The sequence below is a fragment of the Micropterus salmoides genome, unplaced genomic scaffold, assembly GCF_014851395.1.
Source record: "Micropterus salmoides isolate LMB-PRFRI ecotype aquatic unplaced genomic scaffold, ASM1485139v1 Ms_hic_scaffold_19, whole genome shotgun sequence".
In the NCBI taxonomy this organism is placed as follows: domain Eukaryota; kingdom Metazoa; phylum Chordata; class Actinopteri; order Centrarchiformes; family Centrarchidae; genus Micropterus; species Micropterus salmoides.
This window is the reverse complement of record NW_024041039.1, coordinates 5,668,130-5,687,378: the sequence shown is the minus strand read 5'-3', so window position 1 is coordinate 5,687,378 and position 19,249 is coordinate 5,668,130. Positions and strand designations below refer to the sequence as shown.

Below are 19,249 nucleotides of genomic sequence, written 5' to 3'. Positions count from 1 at the left end.
TGTGGGAAATTCACAGATCTGTGATCAGTAGTAGAAGAACACAAAATGAGAAACAACAACTCAATATCGTGGGGCAGGCTAAATGCTTCACTGCTGAAACGCTTCCAGTGTGAGTTGACGCAGGGCTGAGGAAGGATAAAAACCGCGGTACAGCCATAATGTGGCGTACAAGCCTCCTGTGTAAGTCCCGCGTAATGTTAACTCATCTCACCTCTGAGTCCCTTCAGTCTGGCTGCCATATTGTCCATCCACAGGGTTTTCACAAGGCCGCTGTTCTTCCTCCTCCTCCTCCTCCTCCTCCTCCTCCTCATATGGATTCATTGGACAGGTACACCTGCACTGCAAGGAAAACAAAAGCCCCACTCATGAGTTGCAAATATATTAAGTTATCAAAACCCTTTTCTACTTCTTCATTTTTTGCCACATAGAACTGAAACTGTCCACTAAGCTGATGAAACTCAGTCACAGGAAAAACAGCTTGATCCACAGAAACTCAGAAATAATTGTTATAATTGTTAATTCTAATCCTAGTTTCAGTCCTGCTTTGCCCCGTTATGTTGTTTTCTACTCCCTGCCTCTGTGTTCTAGTTCTGTGTTCTCGTTTAGGTTTTGTCTGTTATGATCCCTGTGTGTCGGTATTTGTCTTTTTACATGGGTTCATGTTATTGTCGGGGGTTAGATTCTTGTCTGGTATTTTGTAACATGTGTTCTGTCTGTTCCCCCAGTAATCCCTCTGCCTCTTTGTCTCCCTCTGTTTACCCCTGCTGACTCTCTGCCAGAGAGAGTGCCTCGTTATCCTGATCCCTGTCACCTGCGTTGCTCCCGGCCTGCTCGTTAGTCCCTGTGTATATATGTTTGGTGTTTCTGTTTAGTCCCTGTCCGTTCATTGTTGTATGATGTGTGTTCTGCAAGTTGTTGCATTAACCGTTCTGCTTTTTGGACGTTGCCAGTTTCGTCTTGCCTGTTGCCTTGGATTAAAAACCCTGGAACTAAATGTCAGCCATCAGTGTCGTGCATTTGGGCCTTCTCCTGTTTTGCGCACCCTTGATCCTGACAGATATATTAAGAAATTAAATTTACTTAATTATTCAGTAAAACCATGTTTTTTGAATATTGTTGTTACTTGTTAATTAATAAACAGCCACATCAAGAAATGAAGTGCTACACAGTGTTTCCAATACGTTCATTTATTTGTGGTGGCCTGCCACAATATCAACTTTACAATTTTTTAAGTGATATGCAAATATTTCCAAAATGTCACAGACAACAGAAACACAAACTAGTACTGACAGCCATAATTTCAGTTTGTGGTAAAACGGTGCAAAGGTTTAATGGGCATTTAGCATGTGAAAATACAAATTACATACTTGTGTGCACAGTGGGAGGCAATATCCAATAATAATATAATGCAAATTCGGAAAGTATTCATTATTGGTCACTTGATAGGCACACTATCTTATTATCACCATTAGCAGTAAAATGAAATACATGTTTTCCACCAGGGCAGTAAAATGTGAAGTTTAGTTGCTGATCTGAGCTTCCCTGCTGTTACTGTTTTATTGCCACTAATATTCATCAGCCGTTTGATTCACAAAGGTAACGGCACATTTCTGTTCACGTAATCTGATCGAACTTCGATGCTGGAAGCTGCCGTTTTATTGCCAATTAGTGATCAGTGATTGGCCCACAAACGTAACAAAGCTGAGAGAGAGAGACACTACATGAAACTAATCCAACTAACATCACATATTTTACACCACATGCCAAAGCACAGCACTGGAGAGTAAACCAATCCAACTAACATTACTTTTTTTCTACCAGGGCAGTAAACTGTTAGCTGGCTGATGCTTCCTTGCTCTAAACTAACATTACCGTTTTATTGCCAATTAACTTTACTAATCAGCTGATTGTCTCGCTAATGTTTGTTAATCTTTGTTTTTGTTGTTCACTGAAGACATTTGGGTTTAAGATCAAAAGATGAGTATGAGACATTTACTTTACTTTTGGAGGGGACTGTATATCTTAACCCAGAAACTTTTTTTTTATTTTCTACTTTGTAACATTAATTTTAGACCTTAGTTAAAAATTTGTCATTTCCAAAAGCTAAAAGGTTTAAAATAGGCTGCTGAAAATGTCCAGTCCATCTACATTTCCTGGTTTTATAATCTGGCCCAATAGAATTTGTAATGGAACAGCCCTGGGCTTTGAGGTGCACTAACTGTACTTTGTAAATTTGTATCAGCTGTGCTTTTCCTGCAATTGCAGTGTGTTGCTTATATCGAGTGATCATGTCAGTTAGATGTTAGATTATATAGTTATATTATGTATTCATTTCTATGGTTCTACCTCTTGAATATTTGGACATCGAACAAAAAACTAATACCAGGCAGTCATTTTTTCAAAGAGTCAAGTTCAAACTGACACATAATTTGTTAGAATGAATTTGAACACAGCCCGCATAGTGTAATTCTTTTTTATTTATTAGCATAGTTTACTCATGGGTGAACAGGAAATGCAATTTGTCAAGCTGATTGAATATTAAGAACGCCATCTGCTGGACCATGAGGCAAACTACTTCAAACGGTCTGTTGTGCTTATAGGCAGTTTTTATTTAGACACGTACAATCCAAACAGCCTTATTACAATCGTGTTCCCACATTTGAACACAGGTATGAATTTTAAATAAAAGTCACAGTGAAGGCATCACTGCTGTATGCATTTGTTGTAACCGTTTCCACTTTATAGAATGATGTTAAAAATTAAGAATATACAGTCATTTGAAGCACATCTTGTTTTTGGTTTGTGTGTGTATTAGGGCTGACCCCAAATAGTCAATAGTCAATATATAATATAAGATTCGATGCTTCGACGGGCAGAACCTGATTCGACTGTCAATCTCACAACAAAACAAGGATCATGCCATTTTGGCGATATGGTGGTGCTCAACGTCTGATTTTACATAGAACTAACAGTATTTTAATAACTTAATATACAGCCTATTACAATATACATTTCAATGTTTAATGCTGTATACAAACATGTGCGTAAATAAATCCAAAGTTGTCACCCTAACCCTGGGTTTTCAGTGTGCATATGTAGGCGTAGCGTCAATGGGTACAGTGGCAGACGAGGAACACTTGTTGAAGACGTGTTACGACGAATTGTCCGCACCGCGGGAGTTTCGGATAATTTATCACACCACACAAAAAACATTTTATTTTTTAAACAGCAGGCTACTTGAAATGGCCTACTCCCTTACTCTGTAAGACATTTCAAGTCAAGTTAACTTGAAAATGCATGTTAACTCAACATGAAGATGGCCTTTGTTTCAACTCATAAATTAATGTTCATAAAGTTGGTATAGTTCTTCTCGCCAGTGTTCTTTAATTGTCTAGAAATTGTTTTATTGAGTTGATTGAACTTTTAATAAACTTGTTTCAACCTCATACTTTGAGTAAAAATTAATTTTCCTTTTCATCTCAAGTTAAGAAAATTTAAATTCCAAATGTGTTTCAATTTACATGTACAGTATAAGGCCGATGTCAGGTACTCTTTCCACTGGTGGCACTAGTGTTTTTTTGTGTACCACAGAAGTGTGGAATTTGAATATATGACATATCTGCAGTATAGAATTAGTCGGGATGTATGAGTCCACCAATATCTTATCTGTAAATTAAAGTTTCTGTAGGCCCTCCTCAGAATGCGCGGGGCTTAACATGGACATGGCCGGGATTAAGTGGAAGTTAGTTGGTGTGGGTTGATCAGAAATTGCTATATTTAATAGACCATGGTTTAAGAAAGACAGTTTCTCTCAAACTCAAGAGACACAGCAACTAGGCTATTTTTTTTCTCTCTTGCTCCCATCCTCTGCATACCCACCTATGTTTGATAACTGATAACTTACAAACCAAGGTTCAATCCGCACTGACAAAAGTCTCAAATAGTCAGCACAATTAATTAATGCAAGTTTAACTTTTGAAAACTCAGACAGTTCAGTTCAAAATCCAAAACTTGTCAGAACTTGTTGAGTTAAAACGTAGAAGTAGATGGGCATAACTAAATGGGACTGTAATGACTTACAGTTCTACAAGTTTGAATATTGAATAAAAGTGACTGCCCTAACTAGGAATGTAATAGGTCAAGCTGATCTCGGCTGGATATCAAGGCTACTTCACAATTTACACATGTAATTACAGTCCAAGAATTACACTATTTCCCCACGTTTGAATTTCAAAAACATGGCAACATGCATTCACAAGCCTGAATATTTGACACATTATGGTCAACTGGTGAGCAGATAACTAGACTTATTCTATAACTGCTGTGGCTTTAATAAAAGGGCTGAAGAATCTAATAATCAACTAGGTTACACTATATAAGAAGCTATTAAAACTCTGAAAACATTCTAGTGTTAAATTTTGTTTCTGTGACCATCTGAACATGCTGATAATAAACTGCAGAACTATAGTGAATAAGCAAAAATAGCCGTAAGACTCAGAAACATGTTCTCATTTTCTACAAAATGTTACTGCTATTCCAAATAAAGTGCTAATGAGAAAACCACCCTTGTCTTTCCTTCATCTCCTGATACCGGCAGTAACAATAACAAAATGGAGATGATGATAGTTCTTAGAGGCCAATGGCAAAAAAAGGCTGAAATGCTTTCTGTCAACAGATGAAGAGCTGCAGGCCTACTCAAAGTGTTGAAGTGAAACAAAACAACACAAAACAGAAATGCTGATGATTCATTACTATACATTAAAAACTGAAAAGCAGACATGTAGGCCTACTTTTTTTGACGCCTACAAAAAAACTATATTCTAACTCTTCTTTTAGTTTCTGTTTTTCCGACTGAATAAAATAGCCCACTTGAGTAAACAGATGATACAGGGACTCTGGCGATTTGATTAATTAAAGTAAAACACGTAGTCACAATACCTTTTAGACAGAGATAAAATCTGCACCACAGGTGAGAGAAACAAATGTGAAACTTAGGAGCATCCAAAAAAGGAAAAACAGCCTTTGTTTTCCTGTCTTTATATTGAAGTGATCAAATAAATGCGAAAGCCAATAACCAAATCTAAGATTTGTCTATAGACTTTTATATTTTGTTACTATATTTTTTTGGACATGCTAGATTTTCTTTTTATACACTTTTGTGTGAGCATTGATGGAGGCAGCCTGGGAACAAAGCATTTAATATCCAAGGACTGCTTTATTGTAAATAAATAACTGTTGTGCAAATGACAAATAAAGAACTTTTCTTCATCTACTTCACTACAGTTAAAAGGTAAATGTAGCTGTAATCATTTTGAAACACATGACGAACTTATGATCGATTGTTGAATTATTTAGAAAATTTTAATGAAAAAATGCTAATCATTTAATTTTTCCAACTTCTCAAATGTGGTTTTACTTTTAATAATTTTAATGAGGCATGAGCAAAATAGACACTAAAATTCCTTGTTTTGTGTGTTTCTGAGTTTTATTTTATTTAAGTGTAAGACCGGAATATATATCAATCTCAATAAAAAATGTATCATTTAAAAAAAGTTTAAATGAGCTTTCCCTCAATCAGCAGTAGCATACCAATATGTACAGTAGGTGGTCTCGAAGTACAAAATCAAATCTTATTAACTATTAAAACTCTGATTACATGTCCAACCTGGAAGATTTATACTTGTGTAAATATGTCTGATAACAACTGTGTCTGTCTAAAACATACATTTAATGAGGATTTTATTTATTTATATGGAAGTCAGTGAATCTCATCCTTTCATAATTGATGCACCTGACATAAATTTTGATACCAGACGATGTTTCCTTTTCATTCATTATTCAGTGTCTCTTAATGGACGAATCCTCTTTTTCTAAATGACACAAACGACACCCCAAATGTATAAACACTTGATTTTATTCTTAACAGAATAATCCAACAAAAAGGTGTAGTAGAGCGTTTTCAGCGTAATAAATGAAGCGGTGGGATAAAAAGGTTTGTAATCAGGGTGGACATAAAGTGCAGGTACAAACACTGGCTGAGTCACGACTCGGTGACGTAACACGTACTGCAAACGTGCAACAACAGTCTGAGAGGGCTGCACAGAGAATCCCGCAGTGTGATCATATAGACTTCATTTCAAGGATGATTAATATGGTGTTATTGTGATTACAGCCACTCCCGTACCAGCAACATTTCAAATGAAAGTAAAATGTGACTAATGCATTTTGTAATTGTGTTTTTGAGATAAAAAAAAGGCAAACTTTCCAATTTACCAACATCACCGTCTGATTTAGATACTTAGATTAGTTGGCAGCCAAAAAACAACGGAGGAATTAAAGATAAAGGTTTTAGTCTCCAATTAAGAAATAAGCAAAATAATAAATATGATCACTGTTTTCGTAACTGTGCAGCCCTCACATGTATCTTCATAACAAACATTTGTATAATGGAAGAACAGCATTGTTGGTGTGTAACTGGAAAACCTTGTGAACAGTATTAACAACATCAAGAGCGACCACAGAGACGCCTTTTTACACGAAACCTCACCATCTTCTTCCTCCGTCTCCGTTCTGAAAGCCTCGAACCAAAACGACCACGACGTGTGATTTTAATTCTTAGGTGAGCAGCATATAAAAATAAACTTTATGTCACAAAGTGGAGGTGGTGAATGTTGTTTTCACTGGGTTTGACACGAAGGTACAAAAAGGCCAACAAACCCAACAATCAGCCAGTTCTGCGCTCCATTACACCGCTTCAAGTTCTTTCTTCAAGCTTAGAAAAACAGGGAAGACACACAGACGCCAGCAGGGTTTTAAAAAAGCTAATTTCTGTGAAGCCAATGATACTTGGTAATCTTTGATAAATGTTAGCAGCTGAAACGCAACCGTGCATTTATAATTCATGTGTTTTGACAGATTTAAGCTCATACATGCAGTGTTTATTCCAAAAAAGTTCATATCTCAAGGTCCATTTAGCAGCTTTTTCTAGAGCTTTCATCCACATATCATGGTCTTCCTCAGCAGATGGAGTTTGCTCAGTTGTTGGTACTCCACACTTATGTCATGTGAAAGCAAACAAAGACCGTGAGGTGAGTTTGAAAGCTCCAGATAAAAAGCTAGTAAGAGGACGCCGAGTTAAGATTTCTGTGTAACAACACTAAAGTTTACAGTTTTCACAATCTTAAATTCACGCTTAAAAATGCACAAACCTCATATGCTGAAGCTAAAGTGTATTTTCAAGATTATAAACGTGATCCAGCGCCCCGAGTCCCCTAAACTTTTCTTCCAACTCAAAACAGGTGTGAGTTTCAAAACTTAGAGGTGGAGTAAGCGATTCTAATCTGAAAAACAGTCCGCTAGTTGTTTGTTCTGCGTGTGAAAACTTAAACTGTAAATGGGAAACCGAGTCACACAACGCTACTCCAACAATTCCAGCCATAATTTGTCACCTTCAGCTTACTCTCTCGTTCACCCAGACATGCTGTTGTTGTGATGTTGCTATAGTACCAGGAGAGTTGTTTCAATGTCTGCTTTCAGTGTTGTTACTGTGAACAACTTAGCTTAGCATAGCATAGCCCGGATCGATCCAAACTCCATTCAGAAAGAAACACATTTTAAAAGTTGCTGTCCTGCTGACAGACCTGACAAAGCATGAATTCATATGTTTATCAAATCTGCATCACGTTTTAGTTATTTCGGCATCAGTTTGATCCGTTTATTGCTATTAAATCACAGCAAAGTGTTTATTTTGGGTTCATACAGCTGTAGTAATCGCGTTGTGTTGGTAGTAGTCCAGCGATAAAACCCCCGCGAGGGTTAAATTCACGTTTGGTCTGAATGCACAGTAAGACTATCTCATCCTCTCCGCATGTGAGCTTCATGTTAGCTTTGCAGCAACATAACAGAATCGCTTACTGCACCTTTAAAGAGGGAGCTTGAAGGAAAAGTTGGCATTTGTGGGCGCTGTAACAACATCAGGGAGTAAATCTTGCTATGTCACAATGTCGTTCTCAATCCTGAGGTTGTCAAATACCAATGTTTTGTCACGCCCCTCGCCCACCAGGCTTTCAACTAAAGTCAGGTGACGTATAAAAGGCAAGAAAGTCAGCGTATGGAGAAGGTCCAGGTGGATGGATGGGTCAAACAAACACAGGACTTTCGCCGTGTAGAGGAGAGCGGGGTGAGTTGAGCCCGTTTTTGACAGTAATGTCTCCAACTAAAATATGTACATATATTTTAGGATGTGGTGCGTCCCTGGGAATAATCACTTTGGATCTAAAATAAACTGTTTTCAAAATCTGGCTTTTCAAAAAAAAAAGTGGACTCTTGCCCCACATAAGGGGTAAGTTGAGCCACATGGGGGTCGCGGACATCGATGTCATCGTGCAAACTCAAACGCCAGGTCAAAACATTCAATTGCACTTAGATAGTGAAGCATTGCAGCTATGTCTCCGAGTTGTTTCATATCAATGTATCGCTTTAAAGTCATCCTGTTTATCATACTTCCCGTTTTTGTACCTCTCCCACTGCTCGGTCCAAACCCACAACAGGAGTTGAAGCCTGTCTGTCTTCCATTTATAGAAGCATGACATGATTGTTTCTGGTCTAAAATGCATAATGTCACATCATTTTGGTGATGCATAAGAATGCAACGTAAAATTACATCAAAATAGTTGGTTCAACTTCCCCCAGGTCTTTGCCATTTTAACAAAATTGTGTCATCCAGCATTTTAAGAGTAACCTCATGCTAACAGTATAGCCTCATATTGTAATTTCCTAAAAGACTAACACATGCATAAGATTTTCACACAACAATCACGACTCCTTGAACATAAAAAAATTTTGAACGGCAAAAAAAACTGTTTTTTGATCTTAAATGTGCTCATCACTTATTCCATAGGCTTCTCTCCATCGCAGGATGAGTAAAATGGATGACTCTTCAAAAATGTGTGGTAACATGACCAATTTTTTCTATGGCTGCCGAGAAGCCATAGGGGTGACTCAACTTCCTCACAGGCTCAAGTCACCCTGCTCTCCCCTACCGCATGAAACCAAAAGTCAACTCTGACTTATTTAAAATATGAAGTTACGTGATGTTACTTCACAAAACGTAGGTCTACATAACAGGATGTGCTTCTTTTAACGCAACCTTTTGCTACACCAAACTGCATCCGTTTTCACGTTTACCACATTAATGTGACAAAGCGCCGTCGGTCATTGACAACCTGGGATGAGAACGTGTCGCGGCTTTCACCATCGCAGTCAAAACTACATTCTTGTTTAGAAAAAGGTCCTCGGAAGTACAACTAACTACCAAACCAACAAACCCACCGGCTCAACCAGAACTGAACAGCTCTTGGTCGGTGGTGATTTCACATCCTGGTTGTGGCTCTGGACAATTAGGACAAAAGGAATTTACAAATGTTACAAAACCTATGGTCATACTTCAGCTTTGAAAATTATATAAGTACGTACACGCCTTGTGTTAAAGTAGGAATAGTTAACAAAATATATTATACAAAAAGTCAATACATGAAACTACATTTAAAGCATTTATGTGTGTTTATGCTTCACTAGAATCAGTGAATAGTCCGTAGTTTCCTTAGACGCCGAGGCCTAAAGATTTAAATCTGTAGATACTTGTAGCAGAGAGCATTAAGAGATCAAGTTACAGAGAAGAAACACAAACACGTCACCTGAACTTTCATCTACGTTACTCTGAAACTCAACCGTCATGACAGCAAGTCTCCTAAAGTAAGAAATCCAACAATTGTGTTTCAGTTGTGAATAAACTTGCGATGTTCTTTGCATTTCAGGAATTATTCTGTCTCCTCAACCTGCCTCTTTTCTTTCTTCTGCTTCAGTTAGAGAATCCTACATTTCCCAGAATCAAATTCACTCCTGCTCATTTCCCACTGCATTCTGATCCATTTGCTGCTCCTGCTTGTGTATAAAGTGCCATCTGTGCTCTGCACTGATCATTTTACCCTCGTACGAGAGTTGAAAGTTTAATTAAAAAAACAGGAAGAAGCCCTCGCTCTTGATTTTAAGAGACCAACACAAAAACACTCGTCATTTTCTGGTAATATTTAACGGCAAATTTCCAGCAGATTCAGCTCTGTTGTGACTGCTGGAGAAGAAATCAGTGTCCAACTCACTGCTCTTTTCTCCGCTCTAGTAAAGTGTTGCCAGAGTAGCTTGCATCTCTGAAGTGTGAAATTCACTTGTGAATGTATATAAATGTGTTTCTTTATTAGCAGTTTAGTTAAAATTTATATTTAAACCTCCATAAACTGATTTCTTTTGGCCACATGGGGGCAGCAGAAACAAGTTTTAACCAACACTGACGTATCATCACCTTTAAGTTGAACTTGTTAGCAAAGAGTTGCTTACACCTCCAGCAGTTACAGAGCAACATAATCATTCATTTGGAGTCTCTATTAGTTGTGTTTTGATCTCTAGGGAAATATCTGGCTCTTTAGCTGCTAAACGCTCCACTCTGTTCACCAGCTGGTCTCTAACTGTGTCTGTCTGCTGTTTGCTGCTGAGCAGGTAGTGTACGGCATGCTATGAGGGCGCTGAGAGAGAACCAGAACACTAAAGTTGTGTCTGGAGAGATAAACAATGAGCTGAAACTCACTATAAAGCTGTGTAAAGCTGAGGGGAGCTGTTACACACATAGTGTCCTAAACTGGAAGGCAAAAGAGTCCCGAGACATCTTCTGCAATTAACTTAAACAAAGCGGGTCCTGAAATGCAAAGTACGTCTCACGCAGATCTGCGTTAAAGGGTTTTTAAGTTGGATTTGTCCTGTGAGATAATGCTTTTTACCATCAGCTGATCCCTTGAGCGAGACATTCAGTCCCTACTTTGTGTTTGGCTGACATCAGGAGAGTTATCAAAAATAATATCACCATACGTCCAGGAAATAAAATCCTCAATGACACAAGCTAAATCTACCAGCAGCATATAAATTATTGTGCTGCTTTGAAACAACTGCGCCTCCATCTGAAGTTTTACTGCATCTCGGAAGTTATGAAAAATGGTTAATGAAAAGGTATGATGTCCAAACAGACTGAGTATTGCACAAACAAAAACATGTCCAGTTCTGAGAAAGAAAAAGAACAGGAATTAAAGGTAGAAGCTTCCTCCAAATGAACGGATCCTAACTTGTGTTGGAAAGCTTGTGTTGTGTCTCTCTGCTCAGTTGGCTCCATTTTCATGTACAAACATTAACGTGCCCTGATTTATGTGTTAAATCAAAGAGGATTAAAGAACTCTGAGATGTAAAAAGAAGAAGAAGAACAATCAGCCCACTTGGGGTAAACAAGAACTGGTTATAGAGGTAATAATTTTTTATATAAACATTCCTTGCAGAAATTACCATGATAAGAACTGTTATTAAGAACCGATGATGAATCAGGGATAAGCAGAACTGGCGTTAATAGAAATCCAAACGATACCAAACCCCAGCAAGACGGGGTACAAAACACTTGGGTGTGTGCTGCCTGGAGGTTCAGTCTTGCAGGCTGCCTGCACGTCACTGGTCCCGAGCTTCATACAGCAGTTTGGCCGCCTGTGGGGAAGACAGACACAACAAACCGTGGTAATGCCGGGCGAGAACACAACAGGTCAACACGATGTTAAAGACGACCTGTACAGCGTGTTTGTGGACCAGGGAGTCACACACAGCTCTTTACATTAGAGATTTGCTTCTAGGACGCTTCTGAACGTGCTGCAGTGCATGTGGAGGAATCACAAGCGTCGTCTAGAATGGCCGCGATCACTTCCGGCAGCCTCGTCGCACCCAGAACGCGACGCAGCCAAAAGGAAAAAACACCAATCAGCCATAACAGAATGCTAAAACAGCTTTGACACTTTTCCACCAGAACCAGCATCAACTTTTACAGTAGCTCGTCTGTTGGATCAGACGACACCAGCTTCGCCGCCCTCATGCATCAATGAGCCTTGGCCGTCCACGACCCTGTCGTCGGTTCGTTGGACCGTTTTTGATAAGTATTGACCACTGCAGACTGTTTTGGAGATGCTCTGACAGTTCGTCACTTGTCAACGACGCTCAAATCCTTAAGCTTGCTCATTTTTCCTGCTTCTAACTATGAGGACACAATGTGCACTTCCTGCCTAATATATCCCACCCGCTGACAGACGACCTGATAACGAGTTAATCAGCGTGTTATGGCTGATCGGTGTAAAAAGGTATAATAAATACATGTTTATGCAGTGACAGTGTGGCTTTGGTGTCCTGGTTATCGAACCTTGTGCATTGCAGCCAGCCATAACGAGGCCACCTTCTTGTCATCTGCTGCCTCTAAGCGGAGCTGCTGGGCGTCCTGGCAGCCCATTGGCTTGTAGTGCAGCAGCATGCCGCTGGCCCGCGACATCCCTCCTGCACCACACACACACACACACACACACACACACACTCAGTTAGACACAGAGAGAACAGACTGATGGACTGGATGACATAATGAAAGTCATTTTAAAGTCTGTTACTTTTCTTCATTAACACTTTAGGTTAAAGAGGTTTGACTGACTCACGAAAAACAGCTGCAGGTTATTTAAGTAAATAACAAAGATGAGATAACAGATAAAAGGAAAAGAGGAAGGGTGTGTACTGTACTGTTACATGTCTAATGAACAAAATCACTAACGACGTGTCAACATATCACGGTAGAGTTTTGGCTCTGAAATAACTGCTCAGCCTCGACCATAATATCAATGACAACACTTAAAAAGTGATTCATGCATGAACAAAACACACAGATACAACAACACAGAGAAGTCAGGGAACTGAAAGATTGAAGAGAGACAACAGAACAGAAACACACAGTGACAATGTCTTTCAAAATGAAGTGAAGCACCAAAGGTCAGGACTGAAAACACTAAAGGTTTGAGTGAAACGGTTTGAGAGTGAAACAGAAGGTCAGGCACCACAAGTGAGGAATGAATCAGTTTCCAGGACGGTTTCACAGGACGGTGTTAAGTGCACTCCAATACTGAAACAAGTTAATGAAGTCCATTAAAGTTATTTATCAGACACATTCTCTGGTTCCAGCTTCTCAAATGTGAAGATTTTTGCTGCTTTTATCTGTTTTATGTCTTTGCTCGTTGAATATTTTGCAGTTTTCATCAGACAAAAACAAGAAATCTGTCTGTGTGTTCTGGGAAATTGCAGTGGACAATTGTTTACTGTAACAGTTCATGAAACTAATTATAGGCGGTAATTGATAAATAAAAATTATAATTATTTGCAGAATACTCAATTTCTTTCTTTAAAGCTTGGCCATAGCTCAACGACAATAACGAACAATAATTCTGCCTTTAAAAAGGATAAGAAGTTTCCTAAATAGGAATAAACGTCTAAAAAACCTGGAGAACAGCTGCATGAACTGTTGTGTCGAGGGTTAGATATGTGCAAGGTTACCTGCGCAGTATTCTGGATATGAATTGGTTGCTAAATTTGGTTTGTTGTTCATCTTGATCCTGCTGAACACTGTTTCCTACTTTTTAAATTAGATATAAAAAGGATGTTTTAAAGTCAGAGATGAAAAATGGGGAGAGCGTTGGGAAATAATCTGTTGTGTCTATGTGAGAACAAGTTAAATATTAATTAAATAACATTATAACTAATTTAGTTCTAAGCCAATAAGCTCCCACTGAGCCTCAGACCACAGAGAGGAAAAATCTAAATGTTATAGTTTACTATATTTCATTTTGCCTTGCTCTAAATTTAATTTTATTCTATTTATGTTTCTATACTGAGTTGCACTGTTTGACAGGTGCTCTACAAATAATAACTTGCATTGCTTATGTTAAATAAACAAACATCCAAACAAAAGAACACATGTTCTTTATCAATTCATCTGTAGATAATATCTTTTATTAATAGATAATTAATTGATTTGTTTTTAAAGTTTGTTAACAGTGACAAACATCCATGAAAACTTTAAAAAAAATTTAGATAATTGCTTGATAAACTTTTAAATAACTGTTGTTTATTTTCTGTTTATCAGCTAATCGATTACCATCTAATCGTTTAAGTACTAATTAACACGCCGTCAGTCAGCTGCCGAAGTGTTGAGGACTCCTGCAGCATTTTCACAGGGCAGTCGACAACAAAAACAGGAAGTCGTGCAAATAACATCTTTGTGTTGTAATTACCACCAAGATGCGTTTGGGACTCAGTGAGGCGTAAACATAAAGCAGAACAGCATCATGGTTTCGTTTTGAGGCAGCTTCATGCACACAGAAAACCAGAAACCAGATCTGGAAAATTAAAATGGAGAAATGGAGTGAGGACAACACCAGAGTGAACCTAACCTTCAGAGATATAGTGACTGTCCAGCAGACTGGTGTAAGTGTGAATGTCATTCTCTGAGCCCAGAGGAAGAAGAAGAGGAGGAGGAGGAGCAGCCGGGTCACCAGAGTCAGAGCAGCAGAGGAGAAAGAGTTTGTTAGTGTTTGATTGGGAAAAAAAAAAATAGACAAACAGGTTTAAGTGTTAGTCAAGAAATTTCCCAGCTGGTTACTGAATCTGAAAAAAAACATCATGGAGACACAAGAATGTCCAGAACTCTGTGGTAGAGACGCCTTGGGTCATAATTTGTACAATTAATAAAAATGGTCAAAAACAAGCTTTAAATTCTGATTTCACCTCCTGGACTCGTGCCGTCTGTCAGAATCTGCATGCTGGAGATCCGAGACAACTCCACCTCGAAGTGACTTTCACCGTCGAGGAACAGATACCTGACGATTAGATAAACAGAAAGAGAAGACACATTTGAATCATATCCAAACAAAACCGTTTATCTAAAACCTGACTAATAACGACGCTCTGAATGTCACTGGTGCAACAAAAACTGGATTAGTTTTGACTGGATTTGTCCCAACAGCACATTTTTACTTGAAAACCTTAAACATAACATCTGAATCTCTTAATCTTTTCCATCTTTAGTCCCGTTCTTCACATCCTTTATCTTGAATCCAAAAGATCTAGATCAGAGGTTTTTAAAGTGTTAGGCTCAGTGAATGGAAGTGAAACAATATTACATTGGTTATTACATTAGTTATCGAAAGGAGATCACATAGAATAGCCTGCGTGTGTGATTTGGTGTAGTCTGAAATCATGTCAAACAGCAATAATAGGCTATCTTGGCTTAATTGTTGGACATTTAAGGGATCAAGGGATAAAAATTTAAAATGATCGATTTAATTTGCAAAACGTTGGCTTGTTAAAGTGCAAATTCACCTCCCCTCGTGATATCCTGCCATGCAGATAGTTTTGATTTCATGCTGAGGTTTGAGATGAGTTGAGCTGGACCTTAAACACAAGTGTGGAATTTAAAAAGCTCACCTGTGGTTGTTGGAGAGGCGACACGTCATGGTTTCAGACTTCTCCGACGTTCCCAACGTGACGACAAAGGTGCCACCTGGAGACAGAACAAACAGAGAAGGCAGAAAACGTTCAACTCTGAGAGCCTGCAATTAAAAACACATCACAAGGGAAGGGTTTAAAAAATCTTCAGAGATAAAAGTAATAATCATTTAGGCCATAAGACGCTGCTGAAAACAAAAAGCTATTTAAAATATCAGTTTTGTACAAACGTTTCCCATTAAAAGATCAACCAGAACCCTAAAACATAAAATACTGAATGGAAAAGAGTTCATGAATATGGCTGAATATCAAACCTGAAAAATGTTTGGGCATCGACCAAAATCTGTATCGCTGCATGTACTGAAAGCTGGAAGTTATTTTCACGCTTCATTAATCGTTATCGAGACAAAAAAAGCCAATATTCTCTGGTTCAACCTTGTCAGAAATGAGGAAACTGAACGGAAACTTTATTTCTGAGGTTTCTGACTGTTCATCAGACAGAAGAAGAAATATGAAGGTGTCACCTTGAGCTTCGGGAAACTGTGAGCATTGTTCACTATTTTCTTTTAACTTACTGATCAACAACATGCTTTACAGATTAGTCGATAACCACAGCTCCTATACTGTTTACATGTTCTTTGATCCAAATAGCTCCTGATTAGTTTTAGACTAATGATTGTACAGCGTACATGTGTTAGACGAGATTTAACATTTAAGAAGTTTGGCTTCTTTTGCTAAATGAAAATTTCCTCCCAGGCTGCATGTTTACAGTGTCTAATGTAATTTATTAGTGAATTTACTACTAGTTCCTCAGGCTGAAACTAAAGGCTTGATTAGTCAATTAGTCAATTTCACAAGTTATCAGAGCTCCAACATGTCTTCAAAGTGTTTTAGTTTTAGTTTGGGATTCAGCCTTAGCTTGAGCACCACTGGGTGTTTCCACCTCCCCAGAACATCAAACAGTAACAGCCAGATATTCAAATGGAAATGTGCACGAGAGGTTTTCTGCTTTGTATCTTCATCTTTTTTGTGAGAACTTTTGTTTTCTGCTGAGCGATTGATTATCCATCATCCATAAAGCATGAGGCCCCAGCACGCTGCAGGCTTTACATCACAGGCATTCAGCCGGGTTTCCCCCCCGCAGCTCCAGGCTGCTAATGGATTTTTCATAAGAGCCTGACTGCTGCGTATTTTTAGCTGCACACTGACCCACACTCAACAGCAACACAATGGATTACAGTAGGAGCAGCGTTTCTGCTTCCTGTACAGAGTCACAGTAAGGACCTGACCTCCATATTAGAGCTGAAATAATGAGTGGATTAATCAATTAGCTGATGAATAATAGTCAACAAACGTTTTGGTGGTGGAAAATACAGAACATTTTCTGGTTTTAGCTTCTCAAGTGAGCAGATTAGATGCTTTTCTTTGTCACACGTGATAGTTAACTGAATATTTTGTGGTTTAAAACTGTTGCTCAGATAAAACAGGCAAGTTGAATATGTCATTTTGGACATATGGACCTTTGGGGAATAATAATCAACAATGTTGTGACCATTTTTCAACTAAAACAAATCCTCGATCAATTGAGAAAATTATCTGCAAATTGTTATTATTTGCAGCCCTAGTGGAAGTCAGTTAAATTTAATTAAAATTTAATCGTCATTAAATAAAAGACGAACTGTGAAAATTAAGCACAAAACTCTAGGTGAGCTGGAATCGTCCTTTCAGCACAGACAGTTTGACAGACAATATAAAGCTCCTGGCAGCTGCTTATGTTTTGCCGATAATTCCTAACAACCACTGAGCTCGTGTGGATGTGCACACAGCTATTCTCGCCTCAAGTGTTTCACCCCACATGTTCTTGACAGGGAGGAAACAGCGTTCGTACCAAATGTGAAGGAAGAGGTTTGGAAAAGAAGAACTTAAACATAAACATAAAATCCATATTAAACCTAGTAAAATACTTCTCACCTCCAGAAGCACTTCAGCTGCTTGTCGTAGAACTCCATCTCTTTCTGGGAGACCAGGCTGCACTCGGCGCACTGCGCACCGGATCGACGAAGCACATGCGAGGCAGCGTCACCTTCTTACTGCAGCATTTATCGCAGAACACCGGCCGCACGCCGACAGTGATGCTGCAGGAAGAACGACTTACAGTCAGGTCTACTTCAGTATTTTAATCCCACTCGTCTCATGTCCGTTAGATTAAATGTATGAAAAACATGTTATTAGGTAATTAATGGTGCTTTGTTACTTGTGACACATTAACACGAGGATTATGAATTCACTAATCAATGCATTAATTAAATCAGTCGACCGATATGTTTTTTTCAATGGCTGATATTAAAACAAAAAAAGTCATGTATAATTCCATTTTTCCATGCAGAGTACAATCTAATATACATGTGATCTCAGCCAGTAACATTTTAGATATTTTATAATAATGAATGAAACATGGTTTGGGTCTGCTGTAGATTTCAGAACGTGACGGGAGTTTAAGGGAGAGCGGGAGTTTGTCATTCATCTGCATTATTATCTTCACTATAACATATATATATTAACACTTGCCGGTAAAGGTCTCAGATTAGAGCTGCTGTCATTTAGAACAAACGTGTTAAGAAGACGTGAGTGACTGAGGACATTTCGGGCTATTTTCACCACCTTTCCAAAACTCACAGTGAGAGCGCCAACATTGATCCACAGAAGCCACAGTGACGAGGGCTGCCAGCAGAAGTGTCTGCAGACAGGTTTTATTATCGGCCTCCTGAGTGCAGGAACCAGCCGACCGATTAATCAGTCTATCACTAAGTAATTAACGCTTGTTTCTGCGTCACTGTGTGTCCTCATGAGGTTACTAAACGCTCAGACTTTAATCAGACTTTGTTTAACCTTTTTTTTTTATATATTCACATGTAGAGTCAAAGAGTTATAGGGACAGACCGACTACAACATAATCAACGAAATCCTGCCCATGGAGTAGCGTGATGTTGTTGTGCTATGGTGTCGACATGACACTGTAGTTTTGGAGTTTTATGTATTATTTAAACACAGGTTTTTATTTTGAAGGATGCGGCTTAGAAGCTCCGCATGATGTTTTGTTTTCGTCTTCATCAAGTGTTACTGATATGTGTTAATAGTTGTGTATAATAATAATAAATGTTCAAATGCGTATAAGATCATAATGGGTTTATATTATCAGGAATAATGAGAGTTTTATCGTGGGAGGTATAATGGACACTTAATTTTGCAAACTGCATTTCTGTTGCCGTCACTTCCTATATTTGCTTTTTCTTTGGGAAGAAGTCTGTCGGACGTTTTGGGTCAGGAAGTGATTTTTTCTTTTTTTTTTAACCAGAAATCTCTGAAGCTGGTAATTTAGATTTGAATCACTGACACTTACCAGCTAAAGCGCAGATTTCCTGAGCTGATTTTAACTATAAACAGAAACTATTTTCCAGCAATATGGAAAGAAAATGGGACACGACTAAACAGAGCAACAGATCTACAGCATTTTAAGTGAGTCATTGGAAAGAAATGTCACCACAGAGCCGTCACTGTGTCTCCAGGCCAAAATAAATTTAACAGAAGCAACAGTGGGGGGAGAAGATCTCACATTTCACAGCGCAAAACGAGTTTCTATGTCCCTCATGTGTTTGTGTTTTTGTCAGAGTCCGATAAAGCTGCGTGACGGTCGTGTAGCAAAACAAAACAACCTTTCTTCTGATGAAGTCGAACTTGGTGTCACACTGCATACATCTCGGGCACTGGAAGCCGGGGAAAGAGGAAAAACAGGATGTTACACAACATGCTGAGCTCGCGACGATTCACTTCAACAGCAGCACTTTATCGTACACGT

At 38.6% G+C, this 19,249-nt stretch overlaps 1 protein-coding gene and 1 pseudogene across 3 annotated transcripts in view; both read right to left on the bottom strand.

The window, feature by feature from the left end:
- Positions 1-413, bottom strand: part of LOC119910944 (trichohyalin-like) — a 36,800-nt gene extending 36,387 nt beyond the window's left edge. Inside the window, exon 1 of one of the 3 annotated variants that reach the window (XM_038729812.1) lies at positions 212-413. In XM_038729812.1, the coding sequence (XP_038585740.1) occupies positions 212-321 (110 nt within the window). In that variant the 5' untranslated portion in view covers positions 322-413. The remainder of the gene's footprint in view (positions 1-211) is intronic. The other 2 variants (XM_038729811.1, XM_038729810.1) reach the window with 2 other exon arrangements.
- Positions 414-5,896: 5,483 nt separating this feature from the next.
- LOC119910794 overlaps positions 5,897-19,249 on the bottom strand; it is a 13,967-nt pseudogene continuing 614 nt past the window's right edge.